This window comes from Tachypleus tridentatus, chromosome 13, assembly GCF_004210375.1.
Source record: "Tachypleus tridentatus isolate NWPU-2018 chromosome 13, ASM421037v1, whole genome shotgun sequence".
NCBI classification, from domain to species: Eukaryota; Metazoa; Arthropoda; class Merostomata; order Xiphosura; family Limulidae; genus Tachypleus; species Tachypleus tridentatus.
In genome coordinates this window covers 127,040,381-127,059,941 of record NC_134837.1, presented here as the reverse complement: position 1 = coordinate 127,059,941, position 19,561 = coordinate 127,040,381, and the positions used below count along the sequence as shown (strand labels likewise).

Here is a 19,561-nt window from a genome sequence, read left to right as displayed (position 1 = left end):
AATAATAGCAGGCAATGTCTTTTAACTATCACAATTTTTTTCTTGCTATGTGACAAAAGAGTCACTAAAAATTCATTTAAGCTTGTCAGTACGTTTCTCTTGAAAATAAAACTTCAATTGATAATTTACAGTAAAGAAGATAATATAATGCATTGTTTGATAAAGTAAACCCTTGGCTTTCTACTGATTAAAGAAAATATAGTACTGAACACCAGAGAGAACTCTTGGAAATATCTGTAGAAGAGGATGTGATAGGTGAGTGTTGAAAGAAGAGGCTGATTGTTTATTTTGTGGTCTGTAATCAAATCAGATTGAAAGCTTTAAAAAATTATGCATTACCTCAATGACAACAATGTTATACCAAGTAATTTAAGTTAAATTTCATATTTTTCCAGAGGTGGTGAAGAAGTTAGAGATAAGAGAATGCCAAGAAAGACAATGACTCAATTATCACAAATGGAGAATTTTTTTTAATACTGCCTTATAAAATTTGAAATTATTATTACACTATTAAAATATGGATTATTAGCTACATTTTTAAGCTATATTTATTGCTATACCACGAAAAAATGTAGTTTCATTACATTTAATTGTAATTTACTAACATCTTGTGACACGCAAAGTAAATAATGTCAGTGGAGAGATGGTTAGCTTATAAGAAGAGCTCTTTACTAGAAAATGATAGCACTGCCACTATATTTTAAATTGTTAAAATGTGAGGAAAAACAGAACATAAACTATGATCATTTAATAATAGGTGGACTAAAAAGTTATTGTTATTAGATACTGATAATCAAACTCTAATTAAATATTTTAAAAAGCTCTATCTGTTTCTGTCAAAACACATGATAGTTACAAGTTATAATTTTCCAATACTTAAAATGTATTTCTGATACATACTTATACTTCTCTCACATTAGCTATTCTCGTTCAGTGCTGTTCATTTGCATATAATGCATGCAACAAGCCTTTTGCCCCTCCTCCATTCCATATTGAAGTTTCATGATTCCAACATGTGTCTCATGAAAGTCATCATGTGTAGCCTCTTCACCAATAGGAGAATGATATGCTCACATGACACATGTGATTCTCTCTTCAGTCCTCTAACAAACCACCACTTTGAAACTTGGCAGATGTCAGCACTGGAGAAAAGTGGAGAGGAAGGGTAGGAAGTTGTAATTACTCATCAGAAACACATTTTCAGTGTAGGAAAATTATAACTTCTGATACATTACATACCTCCTCTCACAAAATAAGTTAGAATCTATATTGAAAATAAAAAAAGGATCAGTGCAAGCATATGATGTATACCCCTGAAAATGAGAGATTTAAAAATAAGAAGAGGAGAAGCACACCATTTCTGAGTCACGTATACTTTTCACCCATGTGTGAAATGTGTAAGATATAAGGGTGAAAATTAAGAACCAAGTAAGACAGAACGTTGTAGGAAGGTAATCCTAACCAGCAGAAGATATTGTAACTTAATCCTACAATGATAAAAGTGGGTAAAAGTGGTTATAGCACAGTGGACAATTCTCATTAAGCCCACTACCTCCAAATCCTTCTTGTGGGGTACAAACATTTATGCAAGGGTAAGGAGAGGATCATATCATCTTCATCTCAAACCTAAGAACTGGGAGAGTGAAAACCACTCTGATTGTTGGGTACGACACAAGGATTAGCTCTGAGCTATCAGTCCAAATACTTGACATCTGGTATCAAAAAAGATGTCTGTTTCATGTAATCAACTTCCCCAACTGTGAAACAGAATGGGGCCATCCAAATGGCAATAACATCCATGTAAAAGAGAGGACAAGGGATACTCTGGAACAATCCCACTTTTCACTGCTGTGACCCACAACACAGATGGAGGAAATCAAGTCAGGAAGATAAACAACCTGAAACCTGTGTGAAAACTTATGTTGATTCATTCATTCTAAATCCAAAACCTGCTCACAGGGTACAGACATCCACAGTAGGATAAAAAGATGGTTCCCAATTAAAAGACATAAACTACATTTTGACTTCTCACTCGATTGTATGGATTATTGCAAAATTGGTGGCTATTATATCATCAACACCTGCAAAGTACCACCTACCTACTCTGAAACTGAATGGTTATTGTGTGAAGCTTGTTCAGCAGGGTGCCTCAAGGGTCCACCACCCTAGTAAGTTGGAACTGAAATGATTAAAGGAGGGTGATAATGCATTGGAGAGTCCAGAGGAATTTATCACAAGAAACATTGCAATGAGTGACCACTAAACATTACTTTCAAAAACAGACCATAATGAGTTATTCACTCTAGGCATGGATAGCAATCTTCTGCTTTGTTATACACTCTAGGCATGGATAGCAATCTTCTGCTTTACCCATGCAGTCTATGAGTGATACAATCTGAGACAGACATGTTTATGAAGCAAAATACTGCAAAGATATTCACTTTCAAGCAATAATGTGGAACACCCGATCTCCACAGTGAGCATGCACAACCATTCCAGCAACTTGGAACTGGAATGTGGCAATGAATCCCATACTCCGCTTGAAGAAAGGAGGGTGACAATACATCAGATAGTCCAGAGCAATGTTATCACAAGAAACACTGTGATGGGTGACCACAAAACCTTATTTTCAAAAACAGACCTTAACAAGTTATTCCCTCTAGGCATGGACAACAATCTCCTTCTGCTTTACCCACACAGTCCATGGGTAGTACCAGTCCAAGCAAAATTCCGCAAAGTTATTCACGTTTAAACAATCTTGTGTAGTGTGTAGCACCACATCTTTGCAGTCAGCATGCAAAGCATGGAAGATAAAATGCAAGTTGACATGGCTGTACAATGTGGATTTAGAGTCAAGAATATCTTGTCAGGCATCACTCACCACAGAGTGGAATTCAAGTGATAAAAAGTAAATAAAGAAAGAAAGTATGAATAAACACTTACCAGCTAGAGTTGCACCAAAGACTGAATAACAGCCACAAGTGGTACACAAGACTCCAGCGAAGAGGAAACCATGATATGATAAAGATAGTGAGAGATGAACCTGTACAGGTAATAGTTCATATGTGAGATTGCATATTCTCCTCCACTGGACAATGCAGATGAAAACCAATGGAAAAAGTGAAGTGTCAAATTTATTGAGAGAACAATATCTGGGAGGAAGAAGGTAGGGAAGAATAGGCCAACCAAACCATAGAGTAGACCCAACTGGTAAGAGTAGAGGGTGAAAGATATGAAGAGTGGAGGATTGTCAGAGGATAAAGAAGTGGAAACTGTTCCCTGCAAGTTAGTAGTGTAGGCTATATAAGAATGAAGAACCTTGACCAGACAAAGAAGCACATTTGAATCTTGGTCAAAAACAAAGATGGGAATAGAAGAAAAGAAAGAACATCCCTCCTAAGCTGCCAAAGTCTTTGAGAGAAAGAAACAATCTGAATAAAGGAGAATATGGGTAGGTTGATAAAGAATAAGTGAAACTTCAATGGTAAACAAATCTGATCTTTAGCATCCACAGGATAGGAGAAAAAAGGAAATATGACTTAAGGGAAAAATTAAACACAGAAAATGAGAAAAATGGGTTAAACAGGGGGTAAAGGAAATTTGAACCACATTAATGTCCCAATCTGGAAGGGTAAGATGTCTGGGACAGTGATGCATCTAGAAAGAAAGCATAAGAATGTTAAGAATAGGGAAAGTAAAAGTCCTACAGCATGGGAAAAACAAAAGGTATGGGATAAATATGAATATAAGAATCAGGTTGAAGAGATAAAATTAAGGCAAAGAATAACTACTTCATGAGAAAAACAAAATCACACATACAGCAATAAACAAACAAAAGAGCATGTCTGAGCTCAAATACTGCTGACCAAGGAATGATAATACAGTAGATGATTGCAGAGGAAGTTACATGTATCACATGATTATATCATACTCTTGCTAGTGAAGAGTTCATGCATGATGACCTACAAGAGATACATGTTGGAATCTTGCACTTCCAATAGAGGAAGAAGGAGGAGTGGAAGGCTTGTGAAATGGATAAAGAAAAAGTGTTTATATAGAGGGTACCACTGAACAAGAACAGCTAGTTTTGTGAGAAGAAGGTAAATATGATACCAGAACATAATTATCCATCATACAACCACATCAAGAGATGAAAAACATATGAGTAACTGTAACATTGGCTGTGTTTAATTTTTATCAGATTTATCATAAAACATATTTTGGAATTTGTTTTTCAAATACTAAAATGTAAACATTATAATTAATTTCAAAATTGTCTCAAATGCATTACAAAATGATATTAATCTAACATATTCAATTACATTCCTATCTTCCAGCCTTACCACAAATAGTACCTTTAGTAACATTTAAACTGTTATCTTCCAAAATTTGAAATATCCCACTTCAAAAGGGATCTGGTATCATCTTATTTTAGAAATTAAGTTTTGAGCATTGCTCACTGACTTACTTTGTAAACAATTCCTTCAGAGCAAGCAATTAAACACAACACACCAAACTGCAAATGATTTGGCTAAATCTTTTATTGTTTCTGTTTTCCCAGTCCCTGCAGGGCCAGTAGCTGCTCCCCTAAGTTTAATTCAAGAGCACCCATCATACATAAGTAGCAGCGATCGTTTGCAGAGACAAAAATGTAAAATGTGGTTTCGTTAGTTATCTTATATCACTTTTCAGTGGATTATGGGTACATCACTTTGAATACTCTTTATAACTTATTACAGTGTAATTAACAGGTTAACTCTTAAGAAAATCACATATATATTATAATACTTTAACTTCTGATTTACAAACTAACAAAGAAAAATAAAATGCATTATATTAGTAACAAAAAATAAAGATTTTGGATTAATAATAATTTATTTCAATGTCATATCTGTTTTATCAATTGGTTATCTTTTTAGTTGTATGACATACCTGCCACTCATAATGCAAACCATTTATTTGCATACTTTTGATAAGACATGTTGCTCAGACTGGTTAAAAGTTTACATTTGGTGTCATATTACTTGATTAAAATTATTTAAAGGTGCATTTTCAACAAGTTGTAAGGCAAGTTAATTCAAAAACACACACACACACAGAAGACTATTATACACATTTAAATGTTGGTTAGAAAGGCCTGTTATTACAGAAGAACAAACAACCTAATCTGGACTTTTATTTTTTGATTTTAATTATGCTACAGTGTTTTGGCAGACTTAATATAAATAAGAAAGCATCTGGAGGAATGTATCTATTACTGATTCTGTAACAAAATTATATATCACAGTGAATGAGACCCTAAGGATATACATTTGACTATAGTATCTAGCAAAGGGGGACTGCATATTAAATAAGTATCTATATTTAGCACTTACATTAAAGGAGAAGAAAAGCTAAACAAGATCCTTACAGTGAGTGGAGTGTTCCACCAGACAAGGAAAAGAACCAAGATATTCATAGCTGTAATTATACTCATATATTGAAATCCTAACAATACAGTTATCAGCATACACATCCAAGTTGTATCTCAACTGTTTCAACCACTCGAAACTGTCATTCCTGGTAACCTCAAGAAAATATGGATATTATTTAATTTTTTTTTACACATGTTATACCTGCTGAATCATTTAAATTACAAAACAATTTCCAAGGACAGAAGCTGGGAAGGCAGAACAAGCAACATTTTAGATGGATTATCCATATCCTAAGCTAAAAGAAATGGCCTTTAAAATCTGGAATCCTACACCAGTGTTTAATTTTTTGTACATGATACATACTGAATTGTTTAAATTACATTTTCAATACTCATAAAATATACCATGAAGTTTGCACAGCTAACTGTTTTTACTCTTTCTTAATATTTGTTTCAAGCATGCATTGCAAATTTAAAAGTATAATAGTTTCCAGTAATTTTATTTCATAATGTAAAAGGTTTTCTAAAATAGTAAGACTTTAATTTAGTCACGGCATTTGTTAAATTCTGTTATATAATCTATATTACTATTTTGTATGTTAAAAACTGAATCAAAAAAAGCTATATCACATTCAACAATTCAACCCTCAGTAATCCAATATTAATATACTAGTTTTAAAATAAATAATATTAATACTAAACAATTTTATTTTAAAGTAAGGTACATAATTTGATGTTAACAAAAATCATACACGTAATACTAATTTTTTTAATGACTTGAACAAATCAATACACAACAAAGTTCAGGCTTCAATAATATTTTTTGTTTCTCACATATGCTTAAGACAGCTAGAAAAATGTTCAAATTTGTATAAAAAGTCTACAAAACTATCTTAAATGATCAGGAATTTAAAGAAATGAAAAACTGTTTTTGAACAGTGGGTACGAGACTACAGATAATGGTGGAACAATAAAGATATGTTCATTATCCCTTATTTTTATGTCCTGAATATTATTTACATATTGATTACTGACTCCAAACATCACACAAATTTCAAGGAAACATCTCATCACATTTTTCATGATGCCTTAAACCTTGTGTACGACCACTACTTTAACCAACCAAATCTTTGTAAAAGATTTATAAAATGCTTTATATACACACAAGGTTATTGACAAATAAAATACATTTTCCACAGGTGTGATTCAAGATTTTTATGAATATGTGTACATGGAGTTAGGATAAAATTGTCTTCTGTTGAAAATCTGTCATTCTATTAATCATGAAAACTTCTGACAATAATAATGTATCTTGTTAAACTATGTTCTAAAGTAAATAAACCAGCTTGTGTGGAGTTATGATTAAAAAGGGACAATTATTTCAAGCACTGAATACAACTGCAATACACGAGTATACTGAACATTTGTATACATGTTTGACTTGTTTTAATACATTATTTTAAAACAAGTAGAGTTCGTGCTGTTTGTTTACTGTTGAAAGTTATTGCCTACTGTAAATAATCTGGCCCACATACATAAAAACCTGACATTAGAGCACTTTTCCAATACATGAGAAATCTTGAGTCCAACTCTGAGCTTTGTTTGTTTGTTTAGAATTTCACACAAAGCTATTCAAGGACTATATGTGCTAGCCGTCCCTAATTTAACAGTGTAAGACATGAAGGAAGGCAGCCAGTCATCACCACCCACTGCCAACTCTTGGGCTACTCTTTTACCAACGAATAGTAGCATGTTTGGTGCAACCAGGATTCGAACCTGTGACCCTCAGATTACGAGTCGAATGCCTTAACACAGTTGGTTATGCCGGGCCCCAACTCTGAGCTAAAGAAATACAAAAAAAAACTTGGATTATCACAGCCTTTTAATGTGCTGACAACCCCATTTATGTCAAGAAGTTTGGTCACCTCTTATAACCTTGTCTTTAATACATTCTTTAGTCCTATAAATAATGTTATGTTCTACCATGTGCATAAATCTTTGCTTTTCCCATAGCTTAACACTTTCATTATACAAGGACTCAATATCAGCTTTTATCACACTCAATGGTTCGTTGTTTCACTTAAATATTTAGCTTTATGGGCAAGATAATCAAGTAAAACGTCCAACAATTTTTATAGTTATTGGTTGGTGATTCATTACTGATTAATAAAAACTTATTGTTCTGGATATTTTCCAATGTTCTATTCTCCAGTTTTTTTTTATATTCCATATTTCATCTTATACAAGGCAGCAGTACAAAATATTAAATGTATTTGATGAAGCAACTTGAAGTTAGATGTTAAAACTTTTAACACATACATCAAAACTGGAACAGCTGTAAATAGTTGTGAACTGTTTGGAAAGTACCTTAAATAGCACACACTGAAAAAACTATGATAATTAGGTTTTCTGGTTAGATTACACACGAACTGTTAAGTGATATGTTAATAATTATTGATAGGTTAATATGACACAATATAAAATACAGTATGTATATATATTATTCATATATATTATACTGCAACATATTCTTTACTGCCTGATGAAGGGAATCAGCCTAAAACACTGAAACCCTAGAAAAAACAACAACTAGTGGAACAACACTCATTCAAGCAAATAAATCACAACACAATAGTCCTACAACCAAACAGTATACCATCACCTAATCATTCATTTGTTCACCTTTAGCTAAAAAAAGTATTTGTTTTTGTCTGCATTCTCACAAAATCTTCTATCTTCTTTGTGTTCTGGCTAATCAATTACTTAACATCACAATATGCTGTTGCTAATCAGTGGCAGGGCAAATAGGATTACAGACTGCATCTACAAAAAGAGTGAGTGAAAGTTTGAAAGAGGTTATAATGTAATTTTAATGTTCATTTGTTTGGCCACATTTGGAGTAGTGTTCAATTTTGGGCTCCTTACCTCAGAAAGGACATTGAATTATTGGAAAGGGTTCAGGGAAGGGTTACTAGGATAGCACCTCTGATGTTCAAAGATCTTACTGAGCATATTTGAGATTGTAAAATGAATTCATACTGTTGGCGCATTTTCATTTTTCATATTTAAAAGTGAGAAAGATAAGACTAGGGAACTGATATTTTGTTCTCATTGTCACTTACTGTGATGGAAAGATGAATGTTTGTGCTTGATATCTGTTTAACTATGTATATTGTTTTAGTACTTTCTGTTTATCAAGCAAATAGAACTGACAAATCTCGAGAATATTTTTGATGTTTACCTTCACACAAGATAATACAAAGAGAATTGAAAAGACTTTCTGTACATGTAATATTTACTTTTTGACTTGTCTTAGTAAGTAAAAAACATCTGTACAAATTTATTTCTCCTGGTTTTTTATTTCAGATATCCATGCAAAGCTACAAAACAATTATCTGCACTAACTTTCTCTAATGTTTAAATTGAAAGACTAGAGGGAAAGCAGCTAGTCAACAGCATTCATTTTTAACCTTTGGGCTACAACTAAGTAATAGGAATTGACTGTCGCTTATGGTGCACCACTAACCATACTGTGTAGAACATGCACAACTTTGTAACAATGCCTGACCCTTCTTACCTCAACATCTCTTTTTAACTCTTTCACCTCTTGCTTAAGTTCATCAATATCCTTAACAAGTGATGTGTTGAAATTTGTTATACATGTCTGTCTTTCTGATGATTCATGTTTGATAGTTTTCTGCAAGTGACAGAGCAAACCACCTGAAGCCTATAAAAAAAACATGAACAACATCCTAAGTTAGATTACAAACACACATCAATCCTGAAATAACAAATCTTACTCTAAAGGATAACATATAGTTTTTAATTATGCTTTCTTTCTTTTATTTTTGGTTGTTCCTTTTTACTTACCATACAGATTGAGTATTCTTACATTGTAAAATAATTATTGCTCCAATGAGGCAGTCTTCTGTTACAGGACACGGCATTAAAAATCAAGTAAATACGTTGGATATACAAGATTGTTTAGTTTAAGAGTTATTATTTAACTACCTTAGTGATTTAATAATTAATGATTATTTAATTTCCATAAGAAAAGTGTTAAAAGCAATTATTTTAAAAGTTATGCCTTGTTTCCTTACTTTTTGTGCTCCATTCCTACTTCCTAATTTTTTCCTTTGAATTTTTTTGACGTTTAAATAGAATTAGTCACTAATAAAACCCAACTCATATCTATAGTTGGATTAAAGTTTACAGTAAAACACAAAGAATAAGCAGAACAATGACCATGCCAACTTTTTTAGATTGCACCATGTCAAGAACCACCAAGTACTGAAATGTTATTCATTCCTAATTTGTTCCCTTACTTTATTGGTGATCTCATTTCTACCTCCTAATCTTTTTATTTGAAACTTTTTATATTTGTCTTGTAGCATTTTTTGTACTAAGTCTCAAGAGTGATTGAGCCCTAGGCCTATCCTTCTTGTAACTTTTTCATGACAATCTCTCAACATTTCCTAGCTTTTGCTGTTATCTTTGATATAGGTTTTCTTCCATCTGGCTCAAGTGACATACTTCTTTTTGGCTGGATGAATGGTTAAGGTTTGTTTAACATATTCAGCATTGCTCTTTCTAACCTTATTTCTATTCTCACATGAATGCTCTCTTCACTGGGACAAAAACGTTTTAAGGTTATCAACATAAAATTTTCTCCTTTTCTTTCACTTTGTTTTCTTAAAGGCATATATTAAAAAATGCAGTTTCAATTATTATGTACAATTTCAGATGTCAAGAGATCACAGTCAGTTTGAAGACAAAGCAAACGTAAATTATACAAGTTATCCTTTTTCTTTTCAGTCAAGAATACTCAAGCAAAGCTTTGTCAGAATTCAGAAGTGGTGGTATGCATATTAATGTGAGAGACTCATGTATTAGGCTCCTACTTCTCTGATGGAACTGCTTCGTTCAACACAGAACCTTTAAGTCAAATGTATAGAAATTAAAACTTTATTTTCAAAAACTAGATCACAGTTAATGCTTGATGATAATCAAAACCAATATCACACAATTTTTTTTCATAAGAAACAATACAGTATTTCTGTTATAAATGAAAGATAATATTCTAACACCTCCATAAACATGAGACTTCAAAGTGCAGATTTTCTTTAGATATAGATCTAACAGTCTTTTACTAATTTATTCATATCCCAGTGGAAAATTGTAACAATTTCATTAAGATACTGACATGAAACTTCATAAAAATAAATACTGAGGTTAAGGTTAATCAGTATTTAACTGAATGTATCAGTATGGAGTCTTATCAAATTGCATACTGAGCTTAAAAGAAATGCATCAACTTAACTAATGTGCTAATACAGCGTTTATAAAAGTACACATTGAGGTTTATAAGACAAATAATAATCAACCTTACTGAATATCCACCAATATCCTCAGGTGGAACTGGTACACTGTATGAGTCCATTCAATCATACAACTCTCTAGTCACATTTATGCCTGCTTCCATATCTTCTATCTGTTACAATTTTAATATCCAAAGCTTATTATTCTTCTTACAGACAGAGTTTTAAATCATGTATGTAATCATGATGATGATGTAACAATACTTTAAGTTACTTTTTATATATATAATAAATGTTTCTTTTAGCACAAAGACATAGAATGGGCTATCTGTTCACTGTTTGATTTCCCATAGTAATATAGTATAAAATAAGTGAGATTCCCCACTAATTCATTTATTTGTATTGTGATGCATTTTGTAACTTAATTACATATATATGTGTAAATGAAATGCAGTAGTAAAGTCAAATTAATGAACTTATATATACAATCTTAGTGAATTAACATATTGGACCACATGCAAAGTTATATAAATTAAACTGAAAAAGTTTGAAAATAATACTGCTATTTTTTGTAACTATTATAATGTACCAGTTGCTTCCAAAAATTCTGTTAACCTTATTATAAACTAATATTGTGGGTGAACAATAAAATATTGTATATAATTACGTATTTGTAGATCAGCTTGTGTGTGTGTCATCTGATAACAGAATATCCTTCCTTTTATTCAGAGCATATGCTTTTCCAATTGTCACCAAACTATGGTAATTATTTTTCATTTTCAAATGCATTTTGAAACAAACTTATCTACATAAGAAAGCCTCGAGTTGAGACGAGTGTTTTGGTTTTAAAATTCCTGTAATTATCTTTTCAGGTGGAAATAATAGCTTGGTTTGGTGTTTATATTATAAGAACCATTTTTAACACCAGGAGAAATGCTGGATGTGGTTTATCTATTGTTATACTGTTTATGCACAATATGTTCACACACCAAGCATTACAGTCTCATCCTGTCACAGGTGGCTTGGCAAAAGACACAGGCTGCTCAGAAGTAATGGCAATATCTTTGTTTGAACCAGCAGTTAGGGCTATAGTTGATAAGTTACTCTATATGCAGGCATTGTAAATGTGGATTGCAATAATTTTATTCTCTTGAAAACCTAAAGTGTGTGTATTCAAATTCAGATACAATTTACTACTGCTAATGCACCCCAGTGGCACTGCAGTATGTCTGTGAACTCACACTGCTAAAAACTGGGTTTTGATACCCGTGGTGGGCAGAACAAAAATAGCCCAATGTGTAGCTTTGTGCTTAATTCTAAACAAAGAAATGGTTATTGTTAACTTTAACTTCAAAAACTGGTTTGAAATATTTAATTTAGAATGTCCATGATTACAGGTTCTGATTTTCTCAACATTATGAAATAATTATTTGTGTGTCTGAACCAGCTTTACATTTAAAAAAAAACTGTATTAATCAAAGGAAAATAACATGCCTGAAAGGATGATTCCAGTTCTCTAATAAAAGCCAGCAGAACAAAGTTAAGCAAATAAGGGTTGAAAACAGAAAACAAAAGAGCTCAAGGTGTCTACAAGTTCTGTAAACAAGGCTGTATTATTTATGAAACTTTTATAAAATTCATCTGAGAATAAAACTGAATACATTTTGGCTAATCATTATCTAATACTTATCATAGAATAAATGTTCACTACAACCTAATCCACATTCAGGCACAACCAAACTGATTACATCCATAACTACTTTACTGTAAATTTTGAAAAATTGCAATGCAATATTAACTGGAAAACAACTCATTTTTATATCAAACAAAATTTTATAATTTCTTGCTGATGTGGCAAATTCTAGGTTTGATATTTTTCTGGCTAGATTCTTGGCAACAATATCTAAAAATTATCCAAATTGCATACTGATTCACAATATAATTACTGCCAGATTTTCTATTAATGTTCAGGGCATCCATTTTGAAATTCAAAGTTGATACCATTTGCATGGAAATGAAAAATAACAATTAATGTCGACATATATGTCACCACAATTTATGGACAAGAACCTGTCACACACATAATGAAATACTGATTTGTTAAGCTTTACTAACTAGACATGTCAAATATGACATCTGTTTAATGCATCCCTGAGAACACTGTGGTTTTATTGACAAGATTTGCTGCTAGCATTATTTCCATGTCAATAAAAGTTTTATCTATAGTAAAATGATTCTTACAGAATGTAGTACTTGTTGTAAAATTATTTAAGAATTGATTCAGTGATCAAGTAACATTAGGCTTTCTAATTACAGATAATCTAAGGGTCATATAATATAATTTATGATGATGAGAAACCCACTTGAAGTAAAAATGTATTCTCAAGACAGCTGGTATAGGTATTAACACTTTTGTTAAAATAAAGTACAGAATAATATTTCTAGTGTAGTTGCAAACTCTCTTTGTTAACCTGAAAATGGCCTGAGAAGGTCAAAACATTGTTCTGTACTATATTTTAATTAAATTTTCAATACCCATACCAGCCATCTTGAGAATACATGTCAAGTAATCCTTGTAAAAGGCCCCTATAAAACATATAATAAAGACAGAGAAAAGTGTTAATATCAAGGTCTGATTGAAATGCCAGGGTGACAAAATTATAAGTAGTGTGACAGTGACTCAGATTTTTAATGGCAATCACCACAAAAGAACCATAGAGGCTCGTAAAATCAGTGTTCAAGTACTGTTTTAACTCTACTTCAAAGTGTTTTTGATGACTGACAAGCTCTTAAACAGTCACATGAGACCAGTGTAGTACAGCTGAAAATTGCATGTAATAATAATAAAAGACATGGGAAAAGAACAGACATTCATGACTGAGCTGGAATCCTTGAATATAGAAGCCCAATTTAAAGGACTCATTTAGCCTGCATTTGTCAACACAGATGACTGACAAAAGTTGAGTGAAAAAGGACTTGATGACTGCTACAACAAGAATATTTTAGTGAACAATGAATAATTTCACATGCATAAAAACACTGTACTATAATAAACACAAGTTATTAAAATAAATGTATAATGGTAAACCTGTTACACCATCTAGGTTACCTGTGTTTAAATTTACATTTAAAGATCAATTATTATTTCTTACTACTAGTCACATCTAATTTGGGAATAGATTTAAGTGAAAACTGTTATTATTAACTGGGTGCCTTTTTCTCCCATGGTTTTGAAATTGATTTGATTTTATGTCCTTTGAGTTATAGGTTATTTGGATGGACTTCTATATTTCATACTGAAGGGTCTTTTATCTCTGGCTTTCCTTTATTGATTTTGCACCTTATTTTTTGTTTTATATTTTACATCAAAATTTTGTATATTTCTAGATTTACTATTTTTATTTACTTTGTAAATACTAAAAGTTCTATGTTATGTTCATTTGTTAGTATTGAATACTTTCTTTTAGTATGTTTACTTATGTGTCTTTTTGACTACCCTTCATGACTTCCCAGATCTCTTTCCTTCCTCCTCAGGATTGTATCTCATCCATTTGTTTTGTTGAGTTTGTTCAAGATCCTCTATGCCCACTCAACAGGGATTTTACTCTCATTTATTTGTTTTATCCAAAAATATGGAATATTGGAAACTCATCAAAGATCTGTTTTGATTATATACCTATCTGGAGACACCTCACTTCACCATGGAATTCTACCTCTCATTTTAGTGAGTTTTTTCCTCAGAACTTTGAATGACCAAGTTCAGCTTGTTGGCCACCTATCTTCACATCTCAGTTGCCCCATTGTGTCATCCTTTTCTTTGGTTCATGCACAATAGTACTGTCTTACAGTTCTGGGCACTGCCATTTGGTCTTTCTTCAGCTCAGTTCATATTTTGTCAAGAAGTACGATCTTTTGCATGCCATTTTCACTAACTTAGCCTTCAGACTCACAATTACATGGTCAACTGGCTGCTACTACTAACTTTTTGGGCCAAGTCAGCAACCCACATTTATTTATTTCTTCAAGAGTTCCCCAGTGCCACAGCTGCATGTTTGCAAACTTATAACACTAGAAACTGGGTTTTAATAACTGGCGGGCAAAGTACAGGTAGACAACTGTGTAGCTTTTTGCTTAACTTCAAGGCAAACAAACAAACTCCTTCAAGAAGCTGCTTGAGTTGGGTTTCTCATAAAGTTGGAGAAGTTCTTTACTACCCCCAGTAGAATGGGAAGTCAGGAAGGCCTTACCTTCTTCTCTCTCTGTGTGAGAGGTTTTATCTCTTTCAGGAATCCTTTGGTCAAGTGCACATGATTTTCCTTCACTGGATGCTTCTTGACCAGTAGGACTTCTCCCATAGTCTCTTGGGTTTTATACACTTACCCTCTGACCAAATTCCTCTACACAGTAACTTCCTATATATCAATTTATAAAATATATAATTTTCTATATATCAATATATAGAACAGTAATATAAATGCTTAAAACTATATAAAGTGATAAAAACCCTCTAACCCGAGCACTTTCAAAAGGTCACCCTTCAAATGTATTTAGAAAAATTACACATATTTTTGAAATTGTCAATAGCAGTGCTGTTCTTGAAGCAAATATAAAACTATAAATGTGTTAACAGGGTAAGTCAGATTACCTAATGTAAACAGGTTCATAATAACTTCTAGTTTCAGATTTAACAGAAATACAAACTTTTAGTTCATTAAGACCTACTGTTTTAAAGTTTATCATTTTACTTTTGTTTTAATGTTTAATCATGGATTACATATATATATACAGAGACACATTCTTGCATGGAGGAAATGTTATTAAACAGTGAATTAAAAGTTTTACTGAATAAAACAACTACATTAAAACTACCCTCAGAATTAGTTTTTAATTTTCTTTTGTCACCACTTTTTGTGTGTCTCTTGAACATTATATGTACACAACATTTTTTTTCCAGATTTAACTTAAAAAGAGGCTCACTAAGTATTTGACATAATTTTTTTTGATTTACCTGAAACAAGACAGCTGCCACCTAGTGGACATTAATAAATACAATGGATTCTTATTGGGTCTCTTCCTTTAATTGTGAAATCAATTTATTTTAAATATTCACAAAGGTATGGTAATTCTGATGATAGCTGTATATGAATAAAAAAACATTCTGTAAAAATTAAGAAAACTCAATTGAAATTCATAAGAAATAAATAAAACTACAAAGATACACCTTAAGCCATGACACAACAACAGAAATTTTCAATGTATTGTTTCTGTTTTATTAGAAGTAGAAATACTAAAATAAAATCTCTTATAATCAAAGTTTGTTGCCATATTTTAGAGGCTTACAGAAGAATAATGATACAGAAGTTATAAAGCAGACACTGAAATTAACACTTCAATAACTGGTTTTGTATATTTAACATAAGCTTGTAACCACCATGTAACTATGAATGTATATGCACCATAACGATGATAGTACCTTATGTGATTTCAAAAAACTTGGTATACAGTAAACAAGTATTTTGCAAACAAACAATTAAAATCTTCAGTTGAGGAATTTCATTAAAACTTTGTCCATAAATATAAGGAGTAAGATGGTGGGTTAATGGTGCAAATGTAAAGTGATTTCCATGTCGAAATAAAAATACTTTTCTTTACCTAAAACTTTTGAAACTTTATTTGCATAATCACTAAATTTTTCTAAATATATGTAACTTTTTTCAGAAAAACTTTGCAATGTTTTTCTTGTTTTATCTACCATAACATATCATGGGTTGGTGAACTTAAACTTACCTTGTTACCACCATATAAAATTACGAAATAAATATAAATTACCCTTTTTTATTCTAGAATGATATAAAGTTGTAACAAGGTACTAGAACTGTTTATTTTAAATACCTTATAGCTTGTAACAGTACAGAGATGCTTATATTTTATTGTTTATTGTACCTTGAATGTTGTGTAACTAATAATTATACCACACAAGTTGTAAATCCCTGAACAGATATGCAATGAACATTAACATATCAAATTATATAAATATATGTTATATATACATGAGCTGCTCACAAACATACTCTGTTAAAAAGAATTTCTTGTATTCTTTACTTTATCTTACAAGTTTCTATTTTTACATTTTACTTACTGTTATAATAATAAAGAAAAAACATTAAAAACATGAAATAAAGTACATGCCTTGGTCTTTTCTTCATTTTTTATTTTATTTGTCATAAAACGTTATATTTTTTACATATTAATGGCATTGATACAACAATTAATGCAAATAAGGACACAGAATAATAACACACAGAAAACACTGTCCTATAATTATCATAATTTTCTAGCTTTCTAACTGTATAATAATATCCTTAAAGAAATTCAGTTCAGCTCTACAAGTTCAAACGACAAAACAGATAGTGCTGTGAAAAGAAAACAACAAACTTCATCATTAGATAGATTAAAACTTTAGCTTTCTAATGGGTATCAATAATATTGTATGAAACATTAAAGAGAATTATTGGTATTTGTGAAAGATGGAATGCGATAGGTGGATCTGATTATCTAGTTTGTGGTTTGTAGGAAAATAACAATGGGAGATATAAAAAGTATACTTTGTCTATATTATAATTAGAAGTCTATGTGACATTTCTTATTTCTTGGAGGGGTGTTCAATAAATTAGAGAAGAGGAAGAACTTAGAGATCAAATGTAACACTTCTAATACCAGGAAAAATTTAGGATTTTATAATTATTTATTTTAAACAATAAGAACTTTAAACAAATACAATATTAAAATTGTGTTCACAAACTATGTTTTTATACCAAATTTATCTGTGTATATTGACAATAAAGTCTTTGATTTAAACTTTAAACATAACTCTGTAAAACATTGTGACATGCACACCTTAAGCAACAGGATGTCAAAGGGCTAACAAAGTAGATATCTTTATACACAATCACCACAAAAGTATTACATGTAAACAAGTTCTCCATGAGCATTCAATAATAATATTAGAAGGTAGACAACTTCCTTCAATTATCACAATTTTTCTTGTTTTCTAATTTTTGGTGGTCAGGAGGTAGGTCAAATTGACCAACATTGTATAAAGAAAATAACATAAAATATAAAGTTTTACTAAAAACAAACAATTGTATATAAGACAGAGCAAATAAAATTTGACATTTTTAGATGAAGGTTATTTTTAGTCTTAAGATGTAAATCACTTTCCACAGAAATTAGTGACAAAAGTACTCAATATATTCAAAGAAAAATTGTTTTTTACTTTATTAAAAACACTTCACTAAAAATAATTTTTTAAATGTAAAACACTTATAACATTCACTGAAAGTCTGTCATTTGTTTTAAAGATATGTATACTACATTAAAAGTCATTAGTATCAAAATTGTAAGTGAGTAAAGACAAAGATGTCATGTGAGCAGTCAAACAGACCCATGCTGAAACAGGTAAATCTATTCAAGTTCTCCATTTACAATATCCAAGGGAAAGCAACATTTTGTGTGTTAACCACTGACATGAAACTGGTTAAATGTCTGAACTATCAATTAGTGCACCATGACTCATGTATAATGAAAACCACAATCTAACATAGTCATTTACCAGAAGATTTTGCATGCAGTGTTCATGCATACAAAAATAATTAGGCTAAGGACCATATGGTAGGTTAAAAGAAACAGTTCCAATTAAAACATTTCATAAGGTATCAAATATAATACAAATAGATAGTATTTGTCTCACTCTACAGGGTGGCCTGTAAGTCCCTACCCATCCATACATCTTATGTATCCAGTATATCTGTGTGCTGTCCCTCATTCTCGCTGCATAATATTATGCGACACCATGTTTTATGACACATTTTCAAGTGTAAATGGGCTTACATCAGCCATATATCTCTGAAAAAAACAACAAAAATTTATAATACATGTGTAATTGAATATAACATAATAACATATGGATGGGTAGGGACTTATGGGCCACCCTGTATATGGAAAATGTATTCATGAGGTACATATAGTAATTTATGTAACAGCTATTTAAAAACATTCTACAAAGGCATCAAAGTCATGCTCATGTAATTGAACATGTATCCACTCATCCTATTGTCTATATAATAATAATCACAAAGAAATTAGAAGTTTTTATCCTATCAATTCTCCCAGATAATCTTATAAGCTTTCATAAGATCACTTCTTACTCTTCTTTACTCAGCATTTCACTGCATGCAACCTAAAATCTTGTTTTCCTTATGATTAACTAACATATATTGTCTAGAAGACCTTAGGAACATCAACAATTATGCCTCAATCTTACTTCTTGATTTTTACAATGTCTTGAATGCAATATGAGGTCCAGAAATTTATTAACTGTGCCTTATTTTAGTTGTTTTATCCTCTGTTCTCTTACACTCCTAGGTATGTTTTAGTATTGTATATAGAATCCAGGTTAACTGGGTTACAACTAAAATATTCCTGGTTGACCAAGTATGATAATGACTGAAAATGTCTGATGACCATTGCTGTCAGTGAACAAAGGTAATGAGGTGACCTTATTCACTGGACAAAGAATGTAAGTTGAAATTCTTGATATGAGCCTGTTTCTTTGTTCACACTTTTACTAAATGATCAAGAAGAAAGATGCACTACTTTGAAGAACTAAATATTTAGCATTACAGATATAAATCTTGAAGTAAAGAGGACTGGAAGGTTAAACACCAACCATCTAGGGGAAGAGGACTATTGTATTGTTTGAAATGGTAAGTGAGCTGCATCAGCTATTCCAATTTATCAGTGCAATAATGAATTTTAGTAGTCTGTTCTC

General features: G+C 31.5%; 1 protein-coding gene across 3 annotated transcripts in view; it reads right to left on the bottom strand.

Annotated features, from left to right (window-relative positions):
• The window catches only part of LOC143240907 (uncharacterized), a 41,747-nt gene that overhangs the window by 19,008 nt on the left and 3,178 nt on the right, over positions 1-19,561 (bottom strand). Inside the window, exons 1-3 of one of the 3 annotated variants that reach the window (XM_076484155.1) lie at positions 18,482-18,637; positions 8,991-9,140; positions 3,670-4,587 (exon numbers count right to left, since the gene is read on the bottom strand). In XM_076484155.1, the coding sequence (XP_076340270.1) occupies positions 4,498-4,587; positions 8,991-9,140; positions 18,482-18,556 (315 nt within the window). In that variant the 5' untranslated portion in view covers positions 18,557-18,637 and the 3' untranslated portion in view covers positions 3,670-4,497. Of the gene's footprint in view, positions 1-3,669; positions 4,588-8,990; positions 9,141-18,481; positions 18,638-19,561 lie in introns of those variants that run through there. The other 2 variants (XM_076484154.1, XM_076484156.1) reach the window with 2 other exon arrangements.